Source organism: Eutrigla gurnardus (assembly GCF_963514095.1).
Source record: "Eutrigla gurnardus genome assembly, chromosome: 14".
In the NCBI taxonomy this organism is placed as follows: Eukaryota; Metazoa; Chordata; class Actinopteri; order Perciformes; family Triglidae; genus Eutrigla; species Eutrigla gurnardus.
Genome location: NC_139937.1, coordinates 6,337,440 through 6,360,545, shown reverse-complemented (window position 1 = coordinate 6,360,545; position 23,106 = coordinate 6,337,440). Strand labels below are relative to the sequence as shown.

At 46.6% G+C, this 23,106-nt stretch overlaps 2 protein-coding genes across 3 annotated transcripts; both read left to right on the top strand.

Annotated features, from left to right (window-relative positions):
• The first annotated feature begins 779 nt into the window (after window positions 1-779).
• fcgbp (Fc gamma binding protein) lies at window positions 780-14,790 on the top strand. The gene is made up of 21 exons (XM_084027065.1): window positions 780-857; window positions 1,865-3,097; window positions 3,279-3,622; window positions 3,775-4,348; window positions 4,453-5,051; window positions 5,137-5,704; window positions 5,946-6,211; window positions 6,324-6,665; window positions 6,845-7,418; window positions 7,555-7,754; window positions 7,971-8,112; window positions 8,217-8,545; window positions 8,628-9,222; window positions 9,312-9,910; window positions 10,274-10,841; window positions 10,940-11,535; window positions 11,626-12,193; window positions 12,273-12,472; window positions 12,561-12,950; window positions 13,160-13,446; window positions 14,335-14,790. Exons 1-21 carry the CDS (start codon window positions 797-799, stop codon window positions 14,342-14,344), a joined length of 9,045 nt encoding a protein of 3,014 aa, XP_083883191.1. The 5' UTR covers window positions 780-796; the 3' UTR covers window positions 14,345-14,790.
• A 470-nt stretch (window positions 14,791-15,260) lies between these two features.
• LOC311024431 (FXYD domain-containing ion transport regulator 6-like) lies at window positions 15,261-22,568 on the top strand. 2 transcript variants are annotated; one of them, XM_084026839.1, is made up of 10 exons: window positions 15,261-15,509; window positions 17,255-17,314; window positions 17,413-17,439; window positions 18,560-18,583; window positions 18,806-18,832; window positions 20,131-20,205; window positions 21,903-21,939; window positions 22,054-22,091; window positions 22,181-22,217; window positions 22,314-22,568. In XM_084026839.1, exons 2-9 carry the CDS (start codon window positions 17,263-17,265, stop codon window positions 22,186-22,188), a joined length of 288 nt encoding a protein of 95 aa, XP_083882965.1. In that variant the 5' UTR covers window positions 15,261-15,509; window positions 17,255-17,262; the 3' UTR covers window positions 22,189-22,217; window positions 22,314-22,568. The 2 variants fall into 2 exon arrangements, with proteins under 2 accessions (XP_083882965.1, XP_083882966.1); XM_084026840.1 differs by lacking the exon at window positions 17,413-17,439.
• Window positions 22,569-23,106: the final 538 nt, after the last annotated feature.

Below are 23,106 nucleotides of genomic sequence, written 5' to 3'. Positions count from 1 at the left end.
TTTATCAAAATACACTCATGGTTGACTTTGAATATTAGTTGAGTTTGGTCTTATCACATTCTTGCGTTGCCCGCTCTAAAATGGATAATATTATTTGGTTACACCAGAACATACAGTACAGCTGAATATGAACAATATTACACATCAAATGGCAGTGGACAATTCTGCTGGGAAAAAAAAAAAAAAAAATCAAAAACTCTAGCAACATTTTGATGTATTATATATTTTTTATATAGATAGAGAGAGGTAGCTATATATATATATATATATATATATATATATATATATATATCTATATATATATATCTCTTGACAAACATAGTTTTCAGTATTTTGTACATTTTGCACATGAGAAAAGGTATTTTGTACTACCCATACCTACAAAAAAAAATACAGGGAGTCTCATGTGGATGTGTGTCTTTGGTTGTTACTGAAGCAAAAGATAAATGATTAGTTGCATAAAAGAAGTTGATATTAGACCTTACACCCATGTCAACATACAGCAGGACCTGCAAGTCGGTGCCAAGTTCTGCCTTAATTTGTTTTAGAGGAAGGGTATTGTTTTTCAAAGGCGTAGCAGTTGAGTGTAAACATTTTTGATTGGTTGTGTTTTTTGTCCGTCAAGAGTGTATAAAAGGATTGAACTCTAAGAAAAAAGCCTCATCCAAGCCTCATTGCAGGTAAGCACGAATCATTCTGAGAATATTTATTTGGCTGAAATCAAGGCATTTATATTTTTGTGTTGATATTATTCAAATAATTTCAATTTAAAATACTTCTGTAACTAAAACAATGAATGTCTCTTTCAGCCATGGGCACCCTGTTGCTGCTTTGTGCTTTGGGGGCTCTGCTCAGCTGTAAGTAATTTTTCTTCTTTCTTTTTTTTTTCTTTAGCTGGACCCACTTCACTGTTAGTCATTTTCAATGTGATATATCTGATGTTAAACTGTGTTGCACTGAACAAACCCAGTAGTAGCATTGTCGGTGTTGAAAATCTAACAACTATTAAATCTGACTAAACGTGGCTTTAGCCCAATTAATCAATCGCAGCAGTGTTCCTCAAATCTTGGCGCAGAATTCCCCCACAGGACATTGTAGCCGAGTGATTGCTCAATTTGAAGCGATTTATCCATGTTGTCAGCCCCATCAGCTGAGAGCATTGTTGTGCAGCCACACCAGGTGCCCGTGTGAATGAAGCAGAATGTTAAACAGGTTAAGAATCCGAGAGCAGCGCATAAAAGATGGCCATCTAAATTGAAAATTGCTTTTGTTGGGAATAGCATTTACCTTCAGCTGCTATTGAGTTGGAACTATTATACTGAATGGGTGAAACAGGAGTGTAATCTAAATCCCCCAGGCCCTGGCTGAGCGCGGAAATTTTTATTTTTCACAGTAAAGGCACAGATATTGATAATATTTCCATTATGCAATTATATTGTCTGTGCAAGTGACTTATTGAGTGCTGCTGAGAGGCAGTGAAGTGACTATTCTTCAGTCTAAATCTCTCACAATGGTTATCGAGGGGAAAAGTAATCCATCCTTTATAGAATAGCATTCATCCTTGCTTTTTAACTTTGAAAATGAAGGTATATTTTAAGTCGCTTTCTATCTGGTGTCATATTGTTTCTTTGTACTTTGTATGCGATCCAACAAAGTCTCGAGCCAAGTTTTGTATTGCCAGTCTGTGAATCCTTTGATTGCCTTGGCACAAATAATCCCATTCATTTTCCTAATTTTTGAAACGTTCCTTCATGCACACAATTTGTGAAGAGCAGTCTCCGAACTATACTTGATGTTAGGTAACTTGAAATGAAATCTTTTTTGACATGTGTTTTCTTTCCTTGCTCTTCCTCACATCTGTCAGGTCCATCGACCGCTCTATGGGCTGGGAGGGAGTTCGCTCTGTCGTTCATGCAGAATTATATTCAAAAGTATGACAGTCCTTCCTTTCAGGTATTCATTACCGCCGTCACGGCCAACACTAAAGTGACGGTGCAAGTGCCGCCCTTAAACTTCAAGCAAGTGAAAACCCTGAATGCTGGAGAAAGGGTCACCATCACTCTCCCTACCACTGTTGCGATATATGGCAGCGTGAGGTCTCTTAATACGGTGCGGATTGAAGCCTCAGCAGATGTGACTGTAACCTCCTTTAACTCCAAACTGTACACGTCAGACACCTCTGTGGTGTATCCTGTCTCCGAATGGGGGACCGAATATTTCATCTTTACACCTGCCATGTACGCCTATCCAGAGTTCTCCGTGACAAATGGAGGAGTGGGCAACAGAGTGGAGATTTACTCACGTACGTTCATTGTGTTCGAGCGTCGCTTCTACTGGCCTGGAAGAAAAATAGTGATAGATCTCAAGCCGTATGAGAGTGTCCAGCTCCAGAGCACGTATGATCTCTCTGGCACCAGAGTTGCCTCCCAGCACCCTGTCGCTGTCTCCTCTGGTCACACGTGTACCATGCGCTTCTCCAAATGCAACCATGTGTATGAGCAGCTGCTTCCGGTCAGCAAGTGGGGATCCAGCTTCATCGTGCCTCCGCTGACCTTCCAGACGAAATATGACAGCGTCTTCCTGCAGGCCTCCCAGCCCACCAAAGCCACTGTCCAATATGACAAACGGGTGGAGGTTATCACTTTGACCAGGGGGCAAGTAAAGGAGGTCCAAATCAAAAACCCTAAAACGCTGTTCATCAAGGCTGATCACGGCATCCAGGTCCTCCTGTTCTTCAACGGGGTCTCGCGGGGCCAGAACCAATACTACGACCCGTTCTTGATGGCCATCATGCCCACAGACAACTTCTGCTCCTCTTACTCACTAGAGGCTCTGGGTGGCTTTGAAAACAAGGCCTTAATCGTGGCACAGTCCAGTGCAACGGCAAAGCTGCGTATCGATGGTACAAACCTGCCCGCTACTGTCCAGTGGAAACAGGTTCCAGGAACAGATTTCTCTTGGGCCGAGATGCCCTACAAACAAGTCGCTGCCAACAATATACACACCCTGTCCGGCTCTGGTTCCCGCTTTGCTCTTTACAGTATAGGGATCAGCCAGATGAATGGTTATGGCTCCCAAGGACAATGTATACATCAAGGTAAGGTGCATATCATATCGCTGTTATATATGCTATAAAAAGAAAACAAGCTCAAGTGTTGTTACATATATTTACATATATAATACACAGTATATTGATTGTAGAGATTAAATATTTTACATTACACATACATCACCTGTAATGATGTAAGCAATTGATTGTATCATATATGGTTTTCCAGGACCTTTGTCCTGCAACAGTATCACCTGCAGTGCCAACGAGGTGTGTGAAATGAAGGGGGGGTATCCCTCCTGTGTCCCCAAGCCAGAAGAGAAGCCCGGTACCTGCACGGCGATGGGAGACCCCCACTACAGCACCTTCGACGGGCGGCGCTTTAACTTCATGGGTTCCTGCACATACGTGATGGCTAAAAACTGTGGGAAGGATGATCATCTCCCAACCTTCGAAGTCCTCGCCCAAAATGAGCACAGAGGCAGCCTCAGGGTGTCGTATGTCGGCTTGGTGACAGTGAAGGTGTATGATGTCACAATCACAGTAATTCGGTCTGAGACGGGGCGTGTGAGGGTAAGGCTTCCTATTTCTCTTAATAAAAGACTGTATATGTGATGAATATTACATTTCATGTTATCTTGGTGTGACACATTCAAATCCATACATTTCAATGAATAGATTATGACTGTAATATCTCAGCATATTTTCTATTTTCATGCGTGCAGATTGACAACAACCTGTGGACTTTGCCCGTAACCATGGACAAGCTGAAACTGTTCCAGTGCGGTCGCTCTGTGGTCATCGAGACTGATTTTGGCCTGACGGTCCGTTACGACTGGGAACACAATCTCGTGATCACTCTGTCCGGCAGTTACGGTGGTAAAACATGTGGTCTCTGTGGCAACTTCAACGGCAACCCCGGTGACGATTTCACCACGCCGTCCGGCAGCCAGGCGGGAGGAGTTGTGGCCTTTGGGAAGAGCTGGAAGGTGCCGGGGCTGGTGAAGGACCCCCTGTGCAAAGACGACTGTGTGGGTGGCTGTGAGCACTGTGAACACAGACTGATGAAGGTGTGGGAGGGTGACTTGTTTTGTGGACTCATCTCACTTATAATAAACGGTCCATTCAGTAAATGTCATGCCCTCATTGACCCACAACCATACGTAGAGAACTGTAAATATGATGTATGCATGGGAGGTGGCCTCAGACAGTTCCTCTGCAGGGCCCTGGAGGCTTATAATGACGCCTGCCAGCTTGCCGGGATCCAGGTTCAAGATTGGAGGAACATGGCTAAATGCCGTAAGTAGTGTTATCTAAATGAATCCTCCAATGAACATTCTTTGTTTTGTCTGCTTGTTGTTGTTAGAATTGATCACACTCCATGGTTTTTCTTCTCCCTAAAGCTGCTAAATGTCCAGCCAATAGTCACTATGAACACTGTGGCAATGCCTGTCCTGCCACGTGTGCTGACCCTACTGCTCCCGCCAAGTGCAAACGCCCCTGTGTGCAGACCTGCACCTGCAACACGGGCTTCGTTTGGAGCGGGGGTCAGTGTGTGTCTGCCGCGAAGTGTGGCTGTATCTATGAGGGTCGAAGCATCCCCGCCGGGGAGTCGTTCTGGGCTGATCAGGACTGTCAGCGGAGGTGTATATGTGTTGCTGGAAGCAGACGTGTGGAGTGCCAGAATAAAGGCTGTGGGGCAGGGCAAAAGTGCCAGGTGGTTGAGGGCATCAGGAAGTGCCAGGCGATCTCCTACAGCACTTGCCATGCCGTTGGTGACCCCCACTACAAGACTTTTGACAAGAAGAGTTTTAACTTCCAGGGCACATGTGTGTACCAACTGGCTGCACTCTGCTCCAAGGACCCAGAGTTGGTGCCCTTTGAAGTGCTGGAGCAGAATGATCACCGGGGCAACAAGGCTGTCTCCTACGTCAAGTTAGTGGAGATCAAGGTGTATTCCATCAGCATTGTCATTACAAAGACACACAAGGGCCAGATTATGGTAAGAACAGTACAATAAAATATACTAATTCCTACGATTGATATTCAGTCTGTGTATTTAAATACAATTGTGTGTTCTTCACCAGGTGAATAATGAGCTGGTCAACCTGCCCATCAAACTGGATGGAGGAAAGATATCTGTGTTTAAGAGTGGCCAGTTCGCTGTGGTCACTACGGACTTCGACCTCAAAGTGAAATTCAACTGGGCAAGCGCCCTGTATGTGACACTGCCAAGCAACTACATGGGAGCCGTTTGTGGCCTCTGTGGCAACTACAACGGCAAAGCCAAGGACGACCTGATCCCAAAGAACGGTGACAAACTCGTCTCCCCCATCGCTTTCGCTACCAGCTGGCGAGTAGCAGAGATCCCAGGGTGTGTTGAAGGCTGTAAGGGGGTTTGTCCCAGTTGTGACATCACCCAGAAGGTTCAATATGAAAAAGGAGATTTCTGCGGTATGATAACAGACCCCAAAGGGCCATTCCGTGACTGCCACGCCAAGCTGAACCCAGCTGACTACTTTGACGACTGTGTTTATGATGTATGTTTGTATAAGGGCAGAAAGGATGTGTTGTGTAAGGCCATTGCATCATACACAACAGCCTGCCAAGGTGAGGGGGTCAAGGTGTACAGCTGGAGAACCGACGATTTCTGTGGTGAGACATGCATTCATATGAATTCAATATTTTACACGAAATCATGTAAAGAAGCGAGTATTTGTATAAAGTTAAGATAATATTGGAATGATTAAATGGCGCATTTAACTTTAGTTTCTTTACTGCTGTTTCTATTTATTCTTGTGGGGATTCCTTTTCTGGGATTTCCTGTTGCTTATAATCACTGCCTACATTTGGAATCTGCCCTCATATCCTCTTTTTTCCTTTCCCTTGTGTGCAGCGATGAAATGTCCGGTCCACTCCCAATATGAGATCTGTGCAGATGGCTGCCCTGCCACCTGCAAGACTCTGTCCGCTCCTCCAGGTTGCCGGTCTCTGTGTCAGGAAGGCTGCACCTGTGATGACGGCTTCATCCTCAGTGGAGATCGCTGTGTTCCCTTCTCCCAGTGCGGCTGCGTCTACAATGACCGCTACTACCGCATCGGACAGTTGTTTTATCCCACAGGCGAGTGCGAGGAGCAGTGCAAGTGTACACAAGATGGACAGGTGATGAATACTGAAGTGGACAATTTGAACAATTATGATTTGATAGTGATTAGTGTGAAAGTACACTTCCCTTGTTTCTCAACTGTTTTTTTTTTTTGTTTTTTTTGGTCAGGTCGAGTGCAAGAAGTCCACATGTGGGCCGAATGAGAAGTGTAGAATTGAAAGCGGCGTCCAAAAGTGTCATGCTATTGGCAAGGGTGTGTGCACGGCCGCTGGTGACCCCCATTACAGATCTTTTGATGGGAAGAAATTTGACTTCCAGGGCACCTGCACCTACATACTCTCCAAGGGCTGCGGGCTGAAAGGCACCCACCTGGAGGCCTTCTCTGTGGAGGTGCAGAACGAACGCTGGAACCAGATGGTGAACAACAAATTAGTGGCCGTCACCAAGCTGGTGGCCGTGGAGGTCTACGGCTTCAATCTCATCATGAGGAACAACGTGTTCGGAGTCCTGGTGAGCAGCTACACTTTGTCGTCATTTGAACCAGGCTCCATTTTTGGAATACAGTGAAATCTTACATGAATTGCTTGTACCATGTCCTGGCAGATACTAGAGACGCAAATCTAGCTCGACATAAATATTTCAACCTTCTCGTCATCAGTGGTTCTTTTCTTCTTGTGCTTTCCTTTTAGGTAAATGAAGTATTTAACCACCTTCCTGTGAATCTTAACGATGGAGCAGTGCTGATCTATCAAGAAGGCATGCGTTACGTCATTGCAACAGATTTCGGGCTGCGTGTCACTTATGACCTGGTCTACCATGTGACCGTCACAGTACCTGGTAATTACCGTGACAAGGTCTGTGGCCTGTGTGGCAACTTCAACGATGACCCGAAAGATGACTTCCAGATGCCCAACCGTCGGCTGATCACCAACGTGAATTCGTTCGGAACGTCGTGGAAGGTCGCCGTCCGGGGTGTGGCATGTGTGAATGGCTGCTCAGGGAACACCTGTCCTGTGTGTGACCCGGCTCGCAAGGCGGTGTTTTCCAAGTCCTCTTACTGCGGCGTTGCTACAGCAGCCAACGGGCCTTTTGCAGCCTGCCATAGTAAACTACCCCCACAGCCGTACTTTGACAACTGTGTGTATGACGTGTGCGCTTCCAACGGCGAAGGGAAGGTGCTGTGTGACAGCTTGGCGGCCTACGCCTTCAACTGCCACATGGCGGGAGTGGACATCAAAAACTGGAGGACGGCTTCATTCTGTCGTAAGTGACAAAGAGGAAGTTGGTTTTCAATCTCTCTTCCTCACCTCCTATTGGTCTGCCAAACTGTATTAAATGCTTTGTTTATTTAATATTAACTTCTCTAATCCATGTTTTTCCTATCTTGTGATCATTTCAGCCATGAAATGCCCAGCTAACAGCCACTATGAGGTGTGTGCAGATGTATGCTCTACCGCCTGCGAAGGCCTCACAGATATTGTAGAGTGCCCTGAAAGCTGTGTAGAAGGCTGCGAGTGTGATGTCGGCTTCCTATTCAATGGACAAGCATGCATTCAAGAGAAGGAGTGCGGCTGCTACGACAATGGAAGGACGTACAAGGTATAATTCAATGCTGCTTTCTGTCCAAAAAAAGCCATTAAGAATCAAATAAAGTACAAATCATTGTTTTTAGTGTCAAAGGGGTTTAAGCAGGAACCCATAGCAACATTCACGCTGATGTGGCAATTGAGTTGCCACATCAGCAACTCAATTGCAGTGGGGGTTCTTCTATGTATTATTTCCCCTTGTGTGATGAACCGGCTCTATGTCTCCCAGCCTGGTGAGGTGGTGTATGAGGAGGACTGTAACACCAAGTGCACCTGCAATCCAGCGAAAGGCCTCATCTGTGAGAAGCATTCCTGCCCTAAAAGTACCAAATGCATGGTCAGGAAAGGAATCAGGGCATGCTACAACACAGGCAAGACCTACATCAATCTGAACTTGTTAACAGCAAATTCATACATTTTGAGATAAATTGCAATTTCCTATTAATTTACCCTTTATTTGTCTTTTCATGTTTAGATCCTTGCAAAGATGCCAAGTGTCGGGTCAAAGAGAAGTGCCGTGTTGAGAAGGGTGAAGCTGTCTGCGTCCCCGAGTACACAGGCAAATGCTGGGCCTGGGGCGACCCCCACTACCACTCGTTTGATGGCTACAACTTCAACTTCCAGGGCACCTGCAAGTATGTTATCTCCAAGACTTGCGGGAATCTGGACGGTCTGGTGCCGTTCTCAGTCACCGAGAGGAACGATAACCGGGGGAACACGGCAGTTTCTTACGTCCGCGAGGCAGATGTGTCTGTGTACGGGTTCGTCATCACCCTCCGCAAGAACGAAGTTGGCCGTGCCATGGTAAGATTTCCTGTCTGATGTGTTTGACATGAAGTCTTTTAGTGTGCACATTATTTATATTGTTCTGGTCCATTCCCTTCAGGTGGATGGGCAGCAGGTGAATCTTCCTGTAAAACTGGGTAACGGTAGAGGCGATGGTGAGCCATTGGTGTCGGTGTTTCAGCGTGGTAACACTGCCGTGGTGGAGACAGACTTCGGCCTGGTTGTCTCCTATGACTGGAACTGGTACCTGGTCCTCAAGTTGCCCAGCAGCTACTACGGCACAGTCTGCGGGCTTTGTGGCAACTTTAACGGCATCAACCGCGACGAGCTCCAAAATCCGGCCGGCCAAGCCGTCTCCTCGGTGATAGAGTGGGGTAAGAGCTGGCAAACGGCGGACCAGGACAAGAACAGTCCCTGCTGGGACACGTGTGAGAAGAACTGTCCTACCTGTGATGGTAACGATCAGAAGCTCTATGAGACCGAGGCCTTCTGTGGGGGCCTCGCAGCCAAGGCCAATGTGTTCCGCGTATGTCATGCAAAGGTGGAGCCCCAGGCCTTCATGGACAGCTGTGTGTATGACATGTGTTTGAATAAGGGAGACAAAAAGATGCTGTGTCAGGCGTTGGCCTCCTACAGTCAGGAGTGTCGCGAGCAAGGGGTAATCGTCTGGCACTGGAGGAAAAAGTTTGGCTGCCGTGAGTATTTATGAGAAGTATCTTCAAGTATCTTTGTTATTTGATTGGATTTTTTTGTGTTAACGCCTTTAAATTGAATTCCTCTCAAGCAATGAACTGTCAGCGTCACAGCCACTATGTGGAATGTGACAAAACATGCCAGCCGTCCTGCCCGTTCCCCAAGCAGAAGAAGACCTGCATTGGTACCTGCAGGGAGACCTGCGCGTGTGATAGGGGTTTCGTCCTCAGCGCTGGTGTCTGCGTGCCTGCTAAGACGTGCGGTTGCTCCTACAATGGCCGCTACTACAAGCCGGGCCAAAGCTTTTGGGCTGAAGGGAACTGCGGTCGCTTGTGTGAGTGTGACACGACCCTGGGCATGGTGGTATGCCGCGAGGCCTCCTGCTCTGCTAAGGAGAAGTGCAGCCTGGTGAACGGAGAGCATGTGTGCCAACCCATCAGCCACGCCACGTGCACAGCCTCGGGCGACCCACACTACAAGAGTTTCGATGGCCGCAGGTATGACTTCCAGGGCACGTGTGTATATCAGCTGGTGGCGCTGTGCTCCCAGCAGGCCGGTCTGGTGCCGTTCAAGGTGACTGTGCAGAACGACAACCGGGGAAGCAAGGCAGTGTCCTACACCAAGACCGTCAAGCTCTCCATCTACGACGTCACCCTCACCATTAGCAGAGAATACCCCCACAAGGTCCTGGTAAGTATGGATGTGGAGGATGGAGCATGTGGGTGATTTGATAAAAGATTAAATATTATTATTTTTCATGTAAATTTTTGTCGATAACATAAATGGAACACGGCATGTAGTTACAGTATTAAAAATAAACACAGGACAGACACTGAGTGGATGATAAATCCTCCTGTCATTGTGCTAAATCTGACATCCCTCTTGTTCTTCTGCATATATATTTAATTGCATATTCTAATTTTGATCCAGGCAGAATTTATTAATCTAAGATTTAACCACACTTATAATGGATTAGCAACGACTGCAGAATTATTAAATATATAACCTCCTAAAAAATATTCCTCTCTCCCTCCCTCGATTCCCGCTCTTCAGCTCAACGGGCAGCTCACTTCGTTGCCGTTCGAGTACAATGATCAGCTGGTCGTGTCTCTCAGTGGCGTGACAGCTGTGGTGGAAACAGCGGCCGGCATCACCGTGACCTTTGACTGGCAGAGCACGGTGACCGTTACTCTGCCCAGCACCTACCAGGAAGCAGTCTGCGGCCTGTGTGGCAACTACAACGGCAAGGCTCAGGACGACCTGACCATGCGCGACGGCAAGGCCGCTACAAATGGAGCCATGCTGGGGGAGAGCTGGCAGGTGGCCCTCGCACCAGGCTGCTCCTCGGTCTGCCAGGGGGCTGGGTGCCAGGCGTGTTCAGACGCCCAGAGGAAGAAGTACCAGGCCCAGAAGTACTGCGGTGTCATCGCTGACAAGGCAGGGCCTTTCCGAGACTGTCACAGCCATGTGGACCCTGCTCCCTACCTGGAGAACTGTGTGTTCGATGCCTGTACTTACCACGGTCACCACAAATCAGTCTGTGATGCTGTGGGAGTCTATATCTCTGCCTGTCAGCGCCAAGGAATCACCATCCACTCCTGGAGAACAAATAGCTTCTGTCGTGAGTTTGAGTTTCTTTTCTTTTTTTTTTTTTTTTTTTAAATATCTCTTCTATTATTTACCTGGTCCCCCTCACCCTCTTCTCATCCCACCCCACAGCTATGCTGTGTCCAGCTAACAGCCATTATAGCTTGTGTGCCACGGGCTGCCCAGCCACCTGCGCCAGCCTGACCTCCCTTGCCGCCTGCCACAAGGCCTGCGTGGAGGCCTGCGTGTGTGACGAAGGCTACCTGCTGAGTGGAGCTTCCTGCGTTCCCGTGAGAGACTGTGGCTGCTCCTACAACGGCCAATACTACGGGAAAGGAGACATCTTCTATCCCGAAAACGAGTGTGCGGAACAATGCACCTGCGGAGAGAATGGTGCGGTGTCTTGCAAAAAAGTCAGGTGCGGTACGGGGGAGACCTGCAAGCTTGTAAACGGGGTGAAAGGCTGCCACCCTGAGGGGAACGCAAAGTGCGTGGCTTCTGGAGACCCTCATTACATTTCCTTCGACGGGAGGAGGTTTGATTTCCAGGGTACCTGCGTCTATGTGTTGGCCAAGGTTTGTAATGATCGTGGCCTGATGACGCAATTCAGCGTCACTCAAGGCAATGAGAAGTACGGAAATGGGAAAGTGGCCGTTACCAAGTCTGTTGCGGTGGCGGTTTACGGTTTTGTCATCTACATCCAGCAGAAAGTGCCGTGGAAAGTCCTTGTGAGTTCAACAACTTAATCCAGAACAGGCATGGTCACGTCCATGTTTATTTCATCACCATGATTCTGCTCTCCTCCCGCCTCTCTCCAGGTGGACGATGAATTGACAAATCTCCCTCTCTCCCTTAACGACGGGCGTCTCAAAGTCACGCAGGAAGGTCGCAACATCATTGTACGGACAGACTTTGGCCTGAAAGTCCTGTATGACACCGTTTATTATGTGGAGGTGGTCGTGCCGTCCACGTACCAGGGTAAGATGTGCGGCCTTTGCGGCAACTACAACAAGCGCCCTCACGACGACTTCCAACTCCCCAATAGAGCAGTGACGAACAACGTGGACACATTTGGGAAGTCGTGGGTGGTGGAGCTGCCTGGCAATGTGTGCGGGGGGTGTGGAGGCCAGTGTCCAGCGTGTGAGAAGGACAAGGCCACCTTTTACGGAAAAGGCGACTCCTGTGGCATCATAAGCGCCCCCGAGGGGCCTTTCAAAGCCTGCCACAGTCGAATTGACCCAGCGGCATATGTGTCTCATTGTGTGTTTGATGTGTGTGCGTTGGGTGGCGACAAAGACACTCTGTGTAAGAGCATCCTGGCCTACGCTTTGGCGTGCCAGAGCGAGGGCGTGAATATCCAGCCGTGGAGAAGCGCCTCGTTCTGCCGTAAGTTACACATATTTTAGCTGAAGAATTGTCCGTATTTTCGCATACAAAGCCTTTCACATGTCTCCTTCTCTTGCAGCTGCCTCCTGCCCTGCACACAGTCACTATGAGTTGTGTGCCGACACCTGTGACGGGACCTGTGCCAGCTTTATTTACCCGCTTACTTGTTCTCAAAGCTGTTTCGAAGGATGCCAATGTGACGGCGGCTTTGTTTCTGATGGTATCCAATGCGTTCCCTTTGAGAATTGCGGATGTGTTTACAACGGCAGATATCTGACGGTAAAAGTGTTTTTACGTTGTTGTCATACATTGTGACATTGTCAATAGATATAAAGATAAATGCTTTTAACACCATGTATGTTTCCAGGTGGGCCAAACGGTCGTGGCAAAAGGCTGCGAGTCCAAGTGCGTGTGCAAGGCCTCCGGACTGGTGACGTGTGAGAAGCTGTCCTGTGGCAGTGGCCAGGTTTGTGACGTGAGAGAGGGCGTGAGAGGTTGCCATGTGGAGGAGGGCCACTGCAGCGTCAGCCATGTGGGCCACCTCACCTCTTTCGATGGCATGACTGGAGCGATGGTGGCGAGGGGGAGCCGTGGGGCATTCGAAGTGGCGTCCATGTGCGACGAGTCCGTCGCGCTGTGGTTCCGCGTGGTCGTGGACCTCAGAGTCTGCGCTAGAGGCGCAGCTCCGGCTGTCGAAACCGTGTACGTGTTCTTCAAGGAGACCGTTGTCGCGGTGAACAGCCAACACGTGACCTGGGTGAGAAGAGTAGCAGAGTACTAGCTAAGTGTTTAACCGTAAAAGTACTCATTTTCCTGTGATGATTTCATGTAGGAGCTTATTTTTATGTCATGTGCCAAAGTTAATTATTAAATTAGCTTCGAGCTAAATCCGGCATATTTACACAAAGCATGCAATGCATCCTCCTCCCCAAATAATGGCACCTTTTTTCCCCTTGTGACGTCCAGGTGAATGGCAGGAAAGTGTCTCTTCCCAGCAAAGTGGCGAGCGACATATCTGTCCAAGTCTCAGAGAGGAGCGTGGTCATCGAGAGGGTGTCCAGCGTGCGGGTCACCTACTCCATCTCACGGGAGGTCACCGTCACTGTCGCCAGCAGCCTGTCGGGTAAAGTGTGCGGCGCTTGTGGCAACTACAATCACGACTCCAAAGACGACATGAAGACCGTCGACGGGACGGTCACCACCGACGTGAGCGTGGTGGTCAACTCCTGGAGCGCTGGGGACTTTTCTAGATGGTGAGTGTTGGAAAAGCATTCTGCATCATTTCCTCTTTGCAAATGTAATGGGTAAAAGACACACTTGTGCGTTTACTGCCACGATAATGATCCTCCGCCGCGTTCTCTCATCACAAGCCCCCCCCCCCCCAACTCCCAACTTTAATTGTTTTAATACCATACCAACCGCGCCTCCTCGACCACGCTTTTAACCTTCCATTCTGGTTTGAGTGGAAGCTTTAATCTTGAACTCCGTCTCGCCCTTTATTATGCAAACGGCCGACTTAATTCGACCACTGAAATAATCAAGTACAGATCAGCAAGAGATGGTGCGGTGCTATGACCATTCAACCGCTTATTCTCTTACCAGTGAGAACTAAACAAGGACTCCGCAGAGCCCTTTTAAAGGAATGAGAGTGTGGTTTTTAATTGCATTTGGTCCAATTTAATTAAGAAATGCCAGAGAAACCCCTATGGTAATTACTGATTAAAAAGCAGGTGAGGCTGACAGGCATGGCCATCAAAAGCTACCAAGCTTGCAATCCAATCACTGCTTGTCATCCAAGGACACTTAAGACTCATCTGGGTGCAATATTAATTTGAGCCCCCATCTTTAGTTCTGTGTTCTAGCCTTAAGTCGGTCCCTTAGAGAATTGAGTTTGATGCGTCCCCCCCCCTCCTTCCTCTCTTCATTCAACACAGTCGTCTTTTTTTGTGCAGGCCATTTTCTCGTCACCAGAGACTAAACAACACAAGAGAATGTCCCTAAGAATCCGCGCTGCTCCTGAGTGTTTGCATATTCCTTCAGAAATACAAATTTCAAAAGTGTTGCCCGTAATCTGTGTTGTGCCTCAGTGAACATACTTTGCTCCACTGCCCCTTGACTGCAATTTTTATTTCTCCTTTCAGCGGCCTGTAGAGATGCTGGTTCTGCTGTGATAGAAAGCATCTGGTGTGAACTGATGTTTTCTGGTGAATGAGCCACACGTCGCTGCTTCTTCTTTCTTTTTTTTACCCCCATTAAACAAGAACGAAGGAATGTGAAGTCGTTGGGCTAAAGTTTCTTGTTTACAGCTGGTCTTACTCATCATACTAAAAAACTTCCTCTGATTCATTAAAAGCTTTTGGTTGTTTTGTTTTTGGTGGTCTTTCTATTGTTTACTGTGGAATCTGGCTCGTTCTTGACCGACATCTCCATCTAGTGGAGGAGGAACTTGTAGCATCTCTTTCCCACAGAATAACACAAACTGATTCATATTATGCCTGTCTTATTACAGTGTGCATGGTCTAGTTTCAGAAAACATATGTTTTTACTTAAATGGGTTCTTCTTACTGTTCAAACCAATAAATACTGTTTTCATGACACCGCGTGACTTGTTTGTGATTCCCAGAGAATGATCCTTCTATAGGAGCTGCAGAGTACAGCAGTCTGACCCGCGTAATGAACTGTGTGTGTGAATCCAGCACACACCTCGCAGTGCGGAAAGTTTTCACGAAGCTGAGAGAGAACTTTATCTCGCCGGCCCTGAAAGCGCACCAGTGTTTATGCTTCTACCTCCACCGCGCCGAGCTTCCCCCCAAAACCCGTAAATTACTCGCGCAGTGCAACCAATCACCGCCCGAGGCTGGGGGGCGGAAATGAGCGCGATTTACAGTTTATTATGAGATCATGTTTCACTATCAATGCTGGCACCAAAAACGCACGGGAGTAATCTCCCTGCAGGACCAGCATCCCCCTCCCTCCCCCGGGATGTTGACCTAGAGGAGCTGCTCAGGGGGGCAGGGGAGGTTTAAGGAGTAACTCCAGAGGCTGAGCACCACGCCCCCCCCAACACCAAGGAGGAACAGATCTCTACTTGGTGCAGCCCAGTAGCTACTCAGGGATCGCCGCAGAATAACTCCTTCTTAATCAAGGCTTCCCTTGTTTTTACTTGCAAACAATAACATACGTTTTTTTTTTTGTTTTTTTTTTAATTGCCAATCACACTTCCTCTCTGCGCTTAAAGCGACACGTGGGAAAGTTGTTTTGCAAAGTTCGGCTCACTGGGAGAGAGACGTTAGAGTCCACGGGAGGCTGATCCACGGTAAGTTCGTTTTAAATGTACAAATGTGTGATCTGGAATCAATGCGTGTCCTTACAACCAATGCTCAGTCCTGCAGTTTGACACTTCACGCATTTCTGTCGCGCGTTTTGTGTGTCTTGCATAGCTTTCCTTAGTTGCTTTCCTTAGTTGCTTTCCCTTACCTAAAGCCAACATCAAACCGCTGCTCCACAATTCAACAGCGTCCGAGGAGTTGATGGGAGTTTAATGTCACATTTTTTCATAATGTCACATTATTATCACCCCGTCTTTATCGCGTTAATTGGCGAGAACAACAACGTGATCTCCAAAAGGATCCGCTGCGCCAAATAGTCCGGTAGACTGGTGTGTGTGTGTTTGTGCAACAGTTATTAGTTGGAAACGATCAACAGGTCAGAGATGACGTCTATGTAAAGCGTGCACGCGCTCATATGGGCTGGCGCGTGAGTGTTAATGTAAGCAAACGGCCCTCTGTTAATCCCACTTTATTCTAATCCGTGGTAATTAATTTTAGTTTTAAAGTGTGCCTCTCCCGTCTCCCCATTCTGCTCCTCCACATCACTCAGACGGCGAACAAACAAGATTATTGGATCGCTTCTTGTTAGAATAACTCACCCTGCATTTGTTTGATTAAACCTGATTGGCAGCCCTTTGTTGTTAATCCCGCTCCCGGGGTTGAAGTGTTCACTTCTCCCCACTGCAGCTCCACCATCACACCCACACATCCAGTCATGCATGAATCCCCAGCAGTGCTCTGGGCCAGGGAAGGGAAACCCTGCCACTGCCAACGTCGGCTTTGATCTCTGCAATGCAAAACATCTTATTCCATAAGAGTTTTGGGCGTTTTCTTGCAAACTAGAAGATAAAGCTGTTTGTACGTACATTTCCTTTTGTTGTCGTCTCTTGGGATTTTATTTCGAAGCCTGTGTGTGCAACTCAGTAGCTGGACGTGAAACCTTAACCCGTAAACATATGGGTGTAAGAGAACCTCCGAGAATGTCCTGGATAATATATAGACAGAAAAACAGGCCCAGGAGGATTGTGATGCATGTTCGGAACTAGATGAGCCAGCAAAACGGATCACGAACCCACTGACCAAATATCAAATGCAACACAACACCGGCCTTGCCGTGCACCTCTCAACTGCCAAACGCCGTGAAGTGGGGGTGCTGAGCCCGAAATAGGCCCCCCTCGCTGACCCGGAGTCAAGGGGGCCAAATTGTTGAGACGTGGCCTGATGATGCGCTACTATGTTGGGTCTAGCTGAGATGGAGCTCCGTGTCCCGTTTAAGGGGCACTGATGAAACACGTTATCCAGATGCATTGTGGGATCAGACCCAGTGTTTTTGGAGCTTGATCTGTGCGAGTCAGTATATTCTTTTTAAGATGCACTGCAAATAAACAGGTAAATAAAGCGCGTTCTTCCATTTCTGACCCCTTCCTGCTCCGGACAAGAAGCAGCCCTCCCTCACCACAACTGGCGAAGTTTATGAAAGGTATTAGAGGGGAGTTGCTTAAGATTTTCCTAACAGGCATCTCTCTGTTTTCTCAGAAAGGCCGTTTAAGTTGCCGAGTTATTTAAGTCCAAAGGGGAGTCGTTTAGTTACAAAGTTGATCTGTAAGTAACTTTCCTCTCCCCTCTGCACATTACTTGCCCCCATAGAGCAGCACTTACCCCCAACATGTGAGAATGACATTTCTTGTGTGTCTTTGTGTTCATGCTGCCTGTCTGTTTTGTTCCCCATCAGCAAGTACAATGGATCTTGTGGTGTTGGTGGCGCTGGGCTCCTGGATGGCTCCTGCACTCGGTGAGCGTCCGTTTAACTAAACATTCCCCTCTTTGAAACCAAGCTGCACAAGGTTTCTGTAGCTTTGGTCGAGTTTTTAAGTTCCTCCACTCCAACAGGTTCAGCGTTTGGCAGAGAGGTGTTGGGTAAGTTTCCCTGCTTCGGAGTGGGAACTGACATTGCATGGCCATTTCATTTTCCGCTGCTTGCATGTGCTGTTTTTGCGGTGATATTGTTTGGAGTGTATTTTCCGTTATAAATAGATTACATTGGTGAGATGAGGCCATGTCAGAATGGTGTAAATGTTTCCTCACGCTGCAGATTGAACAGTCGTTTATTCCCACTGCTGCCAAGTTCTCCATTGTTAATGCAGGTCCTGGTCTGTGGTTGGTTTCTCCGTGCGCCCTGCATGCCATCAGTTGAGCTCGATGTTAAGCAGATTTGCCTCCACTAAAGTTTTTGATCCTCTCTGACTCTCAGGTCTGTGAGTCCAACCTTGTTTTTTTTACAGGCAAACTCACACTTCACGTCTTCCTACACTCTGCTAACAGAATTGTCATTTCACCGTATTAAACATGTCAAAGTTTATACAAAGAAGAGTAAGCACAGCTACTAAGCCTGGCTGACATTTGAATGCTGCTCACTGTCTGTTGAACATTTTAATGAGAGCTGTAAAGAGAACAAGGCATTCACGGTGTGAGATGTTGCCTGGCACAAGCAGACGTATCGATGTAACAGTCAGACTTCTACTCCGAGGTTAAATTGTTTTTTTCGCGCTCCAAACATCAGCGGTCATATCAACAATGTGTGCTTTGTGTCTTTTTATTATAACACCAAGTGAAGCTGTCGCTTTTAATTATTCTGGTTGCTTTCCTGATGCACGCAAAGGCAGAAACTGAGCTTTCTAACTCGATATAAAAAAGACTGGAGCATAACGTGAATGTGGCCAACATGTGTTTCCTCATGGGACAGGGGATGTGGGGGGAGAAACCCAGGGGTCTTTACTTTCCCACATCCCTAACGGCACACAGCTTAACACAGCTCACGGCAATCCAATAATTACACAGTAGGTAAACAAAGGCTCGGAGAATAGAATCCTACGCTGTGAGCTCTTTTACAATGTGTTTTATTCACGTCAATACAAGTTTGGGTTTGAGACTCACCCTTTCACTTCTGTCCATTTTGCCGTTTTTTGCTGTCATGCACTCACACGTCACATGAATGTTTTTCTAAAGACTAATCATGTTTTTGCTTCCTCTTTCACAGTCTCGGCGGCAGACGAGGACAAAGGTTGGTATTATTTTTGAACAGAAGCTCAGAAAAGTCAAATTAAGATAAAATGCACACTTATTCCAGCCGGCATGTAAATTGGTGCCAAACAAGCTAATGGCTGGATGGATGACGGAGGCTCTTAAAGTGCAGAAGAGCTGTCGTATCACACAGAGTGCTCTCTGAAGTGTGTCAGTGGGTAAATGTGCTCCTCATTTCTTCCCTCTGTCTCCTCTCTCCTAGTGGATTATGACAGCGCTTTTCATTACGGTGAGTGTTTTGCAGACGAACGGCCGCTTTTTCTAACGGCCGACCCTCTGCACAGGAAACATCTGGGAGGGCGACACCAGTTTGGGTTTTTCCACAAGTGACGGAAAACTGTCACCCCAAAGGCCAAGCTTCTGGAGCCGTCCCACTGTGCATGCTCCTGATCCTGCCCACGTAGGCCTGCTTTTCACTCCAAAGTACAGAATCACTCAAAACAGAACCACTCATGTGATTTTTGAAGCACGAATACACTCGACAGAAGTAAGATGCTAATGTGGGGCTGTAAGCAATCTGCACCACTGTCGCATGAGAGCGAGTATGTAAGGCTGTAAAGACGCATTAGTCGGCGTGGTGACGCTTTTTAGTCTCATCCAGCTACTCCATAGAAACCACCTTTTTTCAAGATGCGTAACACGATGGGTATTTAGATTTTATGTCATAGAACAGGACTTTAAAATATGTTACGCCTCTGATAACCACAGACCTTATTTTAGGCGTCTGATCAGAAACACATTAAAAACACACATCGACTTCGAGACGAGGGAATCAGAAATACTCACTTATTCCTGCAGCACTCTTTAGCAAATACTCCTATAGCACCATTTCAACCATAGTATGCCAGACCACTAAGGCAGTGGTTCCCAGGCTGGGGGTCTGTTCTTTTTCTGTTGCTTTTACTTATCTTTTTATTTCTTATGAAGTATTTTTCATCTCCACTGAAATGACTCTGAAACACCACCTAAGTCAAAGCTATTCTTCATTTTAAGGGATCACAAGCCAAAACAATTTAGGAACCGCTGCACTAAAGATTTGATAAAGCCCGTTGGCAGCTGAAACGGCAACAGTCGGCAATTTCTGGCTCTTACTTTTTTTTTTCACATAACATTGATTAATGCCTGCAGATATTTGCCACACAAGGCTGTGCTTTCTAAACAAAGCTGTGATTCTCTTTATATTGACAACACAAACCGTACGCTGGCATTCATGTACTAAACAAGCAGACGGCGACCACACACACTCATACTTCTTCTGCACAACAGCATCCAGCCGCCTTGGGACAGCCCGCTGCAGGGTTAATGTTGACCATAGTGTTTACAGTTTTGGTGACTGCAGCTCACAGGAATTTGTGGCGTCCCATGACTATCAGGGGGCTGCAGAATGTTTCTGCAGCGCTGCTCTCGAATCCAAATGTGGCAAAAGCTTTGGCGTTCAGCGTTTGTTGTACCTCAAAGCTTTCACGTGTTTTACTTTGCACTTCTTCAAACATAATAACGTTTTTTTTTTCCCCCTTTTTTCTTCAGATTATGAAACTCTGAGGATCGGTGGCCTGGTTTTCGCGGTGGTGCTGTTCATCATGGGCATCGCCCTCATTGTCAGTAAGTGTGTGGCCGCCCTAGGTACACAGCGGATGTGCTCTGCTGAGCAGTGTCACCACACTGTGATCCCTGCATGCGTGAGTTGACCTCAGTCTCACGCAACAAGCAGGCTTGTGTTTTCTTCCCGAGGTCTTAAAAGAAAAGCTATCTCAGCGCTCAGCGATGGCGATCTCACGATCCGTGCATCACAGCGATCTGCCCTTTTCTACCACATCCCTTTCCTCAGTCACAGTGTCCTTCCAAGGCTTCTCCTCCTCGTCTGCCAGCACACGCTGTCCCCGCCTGTGGAAGCCCTGAAACCAGAACCCACCGATAAATAATTCATCGGGACGCTCTTCTGTTAGTCACGAAGCGGTTGCATTAAACTAAAATGATTCACATAAACAGAGGGTGAAAGTATATTTGAATTTACAAATTGGCTTTCAGAGGCGCCATCTCGCATCCGAATGCAAATAAGTTCTCACGCTGCCGCAACTTAAGAGTGGAGCTTCCTATCGCCACCGATTTACAATATCTTAATCAACGTTATTAATGTTTTCTTCCTGTTCTCCAGCAGCATAAAATACCAATTTTCTTCTTTTTAACTAAAAAAAAATGAGTTTTAAATTTCACGTGAATATATACATGTTAATCTGAAAGTTATCAATTGGGCTTTTTTTTTCAACTGATTTTGTGAAATGAGTCTACACAGAAAGTGACCTCAAACGCTGCCAGGGTCTTTGAGACGGAGCAGAAAACCAGACCCTGGAGGGGTGTTTTACATTTAACATTTGAAACACTTTGGCACCTCCCAGTGTCCAGATGAGTGAGCAGAGGAGGAGTGTTATCTTTCAAGACGCTCCCAGCTTTATTCTTAGTCCTGAGAGTATGTAGGTCACTAGTGCGGTCTGGGACGTCCCAGCTGTTTTACCAGCCGACTCGTCTTAGTCAAGGCTTCAGGTGCAGCGTGTTACTGTTTATGGGCACATTCTTAATCAATGTTTTATAAATGATTTCTAAGACTGGCTACATTTTTCCTTAGAAGGTGATAAAGAGACATCCCTTTTAAAAATATATTCAGAGAAGTACTTGGATGATAATTATTAATCATATCTTTTGAACAACATTAGCTGCTAACATGAGCCTGTGTGTGGACTTAACAGGCTGCTTCACCTTCAGGTTCACTTTTAATCATATTTAAATGTGTTTATTGGAATAATAAGGAGCAGAATGAAGCCTTGCAGAGCCTCTGTGCTAAAAGCGGACGGATCAGATATGGTGTCATTGGTATGGACGCTCTGTTGCCGACTTGAAAGAAAGCAGACGGAGATGCTGAATGTGCTGTGAATGCATTGAGCAGCGTGCCTCTATGATGTTGATAGGCAAACCGGAGTGGGTCTAAATGGGAATACCAAAGACCTGCTTCAGTGTAGAAACTCTTGTAGGCTTTCACATGATATAAATGCTAGCTGAATGTCATTCAACATACTGGCTTCTGTATTTTGGACAGCGGCAAACAAGCATGTATCACATATAGGCCCTTCCAGGACCTGCTGCCCGGATCAAGACCGGGATCACGCACCTATGGAGGCCTGGAACGTCCTCTTCCTCTTTAAGTTGCCCAGTAAAGAAGAAGGGGTTAGGGGCTTTTATCGCTGCATTCATTCCCTTTATGGTGTCTTGACGTAAGTTTTTCTTGTGTTTTCGCCCCAAAACAGCCCGGAAATGTACCTGTTCAAAGAGCGACAATTCAAGGTAAGTGAGGTCAAGGTTCAGGGGAACAAAGCAGACCCTCTTCTGTAAATAATTTCGTTTTCTGTAAAACAGCTGATGAAAAAGCTTGATTATCTAACTGTTGATTTTCTTCAGGTCCCGGGGTCCTGATGCGGAATCAGGCGCTGTTCGGGGTAAATATTTTCAGAATGTTAAATGCCTGTCAAGTTCATGTATTACCTTATTTTTAAACTAAACCAGTAATCTGAGACTCTTTCCACAGCTTCATAGAGGCAGAGGCAAAGCGTAGCGGAGATCTGGTGAGTGTCTCTCTTTTCTACAAAAGGAGACTGAAACAAATGGGTTTTTTTTTTTTTCAGAACAAATCAAACTCAGGCTCTCCCTCTTTTCCGCAGTGTTACTGATTTGCCATTAGGTGGCAGCAAAATACCGTGATCACAGCTGAGGACAATCTTTCCACCAACACAAGAAGCTTTCTTCTATTTCTCACTGTTACTGTGCTCCTTTTTTTCTTCTTTTATAAATATTTTTATCATCAATACATGTTGTGACAACATTTTATGGTAGCAATAGTGTGTGATTTTCCTGTGTATTTTTGTGACAGTCGCTTAGATTAACGTGAAATAATAAAACATGTTTGAAAAGGTTAATTAGCTTTTTGTGTGTCGTCATTTGCTTTGTCTCTGCCATTAAGGGGGACCGGCAGCCAGCAGCCCTCTATTATGCTGCACTCCTGCTTCTGCTGACGCTGCAGACACTTCAGTTACACATGCAGTTGTAACTACCAGCAGTGGTGAATGATTTATGTGCTGCACCGTGCAGCAGTACTCGGAGAAGGATGTCTTTAAAAAAAGAAATGCACTTAATTTTGCTTCTCTCCAGCTCAGTGCTGTCTTTATTGGCCGATTTCCCCCCATAGTCAATCTGGCAGCCTCTGAATGTAAATGCTGCATATGCGGGGTATTCTTTCTTTTTTTTCTCCCTGGTGTTGCAGGAACAGGCAGACTGCACTGCACAAAAGGCAACGCATGGAAGAGAAACTGGTGCATTTTGAGCATTGAAGCAATGTGTCCATACAGCACTAATATAAGTAGGAAATTATTAACAATCTAACAGTATAAGATACATAAGTATTAATATCCTAAATATCATAATTTTGTACACATGGTTACCTGTTAGATAGTTCAG